This window comes from Mandrillus leucophaeus, unplaced genomic scaffold (assembly GCF_000951045.1).
Source record: "Mandrillus leucophaeus isolate KB7577 unplaced genomic scaffold, Mleu.le_1.0 Scaffold216, whole genome shotgun sequence".
Taxonomy (NCBI): Eukaryota; Metazoa; Chordata; class Mammalia; order Primates; family Cercopithecidae; genus Mandrillus; species Mandrillus leucophaeus.
In genome coordinates, this window is record NW_012102210.1 from 3,606,401 (window position 1) to 3,607,700 (window position 1,300).

General features: G+C 39.5%; 1 protein-coding gene across 1 annotated transcript in view; it reads right to left on the bottom strand.

The window, feature by feature from the left end:
- The window catches only part of MOB1A (MOB kinase activator 1A), a 28,549-nt gene that overhangs the window by 21,849 nt on the left and 5,400 nt on the right, over positions 1 to 1,300 (bottom strand). The window contains exon 2 of the mRNA XM_011980760.1: positions 773 to 939. Within this exon, the coding sequence (XP_011836150.1) occupies positions 773 to 939 (167 nt within the window). The remainder of the gene's footprint in view (positions 1 to 772; positions 940 to 1,300) is intronic.

Sequence of the window (1,300 nt, forward strand, 5' to 3'; positions counted from 1 at the left end):
GGAGAATTGCTTGAACCTGGGAGGCAGAGGCTGCAGTGAGCCAAGATCGAGCCATTGCACTCCAGCCAGGGTGATAGAGCGAGACTGTCTCAAAAATAAATAAATAAATAAATAAAAAGTTTTAAACTTTTTATTTAAACTTTTTATTCCTGGAACATCTGAAATTTCTAATTTAAACTTTATTACCCAGAAATGATCTCATCTCAGAAATGAGAGACTCTCACATTCAAATCTCTAGCCTTAGCATATTGTCCCATGTCATGCTCTTGTTCTCTTGAACTTCAAGTGACTTTCAGCTCAGATCCCTCCATCTTCTCCCAATCTCCCAATTCCCTCTGACACTCTAAGTCACAACAATCAACTGACTGTCCATGTGAACTGCAATTGACATTTCTGGATATGCAGGCTGATGAGTACTGCTGGGAGTGTAAAACTGTGTAGATGGATTAGCTACAAAGTTACAGACCATGACAGGCATTATGTTTTCATTTATCAATCTTTTATTTGACCTTACTCAGCTTTTCATACTATTCTCCTCAGAAATTGCCCAAAAGCACTCATCATTTCTCCTCAGGTCCCTCTACTCAACCTCACAAACTACCACCAAGTACTCTGAAAAGAGCAACATAGCTTTGGATGTATTTGTACTTAATGTTTCTTTACAGATAATTTGTTATATTAAAACAGTTCTATCTGTAAAAGAAAATTCATTAACAATGAGATTTTAGCAAAACCTTTCTATAAAACAGCAACATTGCATTTTAAAACTTACTGTTTACAGCAATCCATTCATTGAGATCCTCTCCCTCAGGCAACATAACAGCTTGTCTCAGATTCCCACTTCCTAGAGTCGCTTCTGCATGTTTTAAGAGTTCATACTGATGAGATCCTTCAGGTATATTCTTCTTTGGTTTGAATGTTTTAGAAGAGCGGCTGCTGCTGTAAGATTAAAAGTGCAAGTATATGAATTTTTAAGACTGGAAGTAGAACAGGTAGAACAACATAATTTTAGGTATATAAAGTAGTCTGTAAAAACAAAACAAAAATTACTCTCTGGGCCGTGCACGGTGGCTCATGCCTGTAATCCCAGCACTTTGGGATCAGCTGAGGTCAGGAGTTCGAGACCAGCCTGACCAACATGGTAAAACCACACCTCTACTAAAAATACAAAAATTAGCCAAGTATGGTGGCGCACACCTGTAGTCCCAGCTCGGGAGGCTGAGGCAGGAGAATGGTTTGAACCTGGGGGGCAGAGTTTGCAGTAAGCTGAAATTGCATCACTGCACTCCAGTCCAGGCGA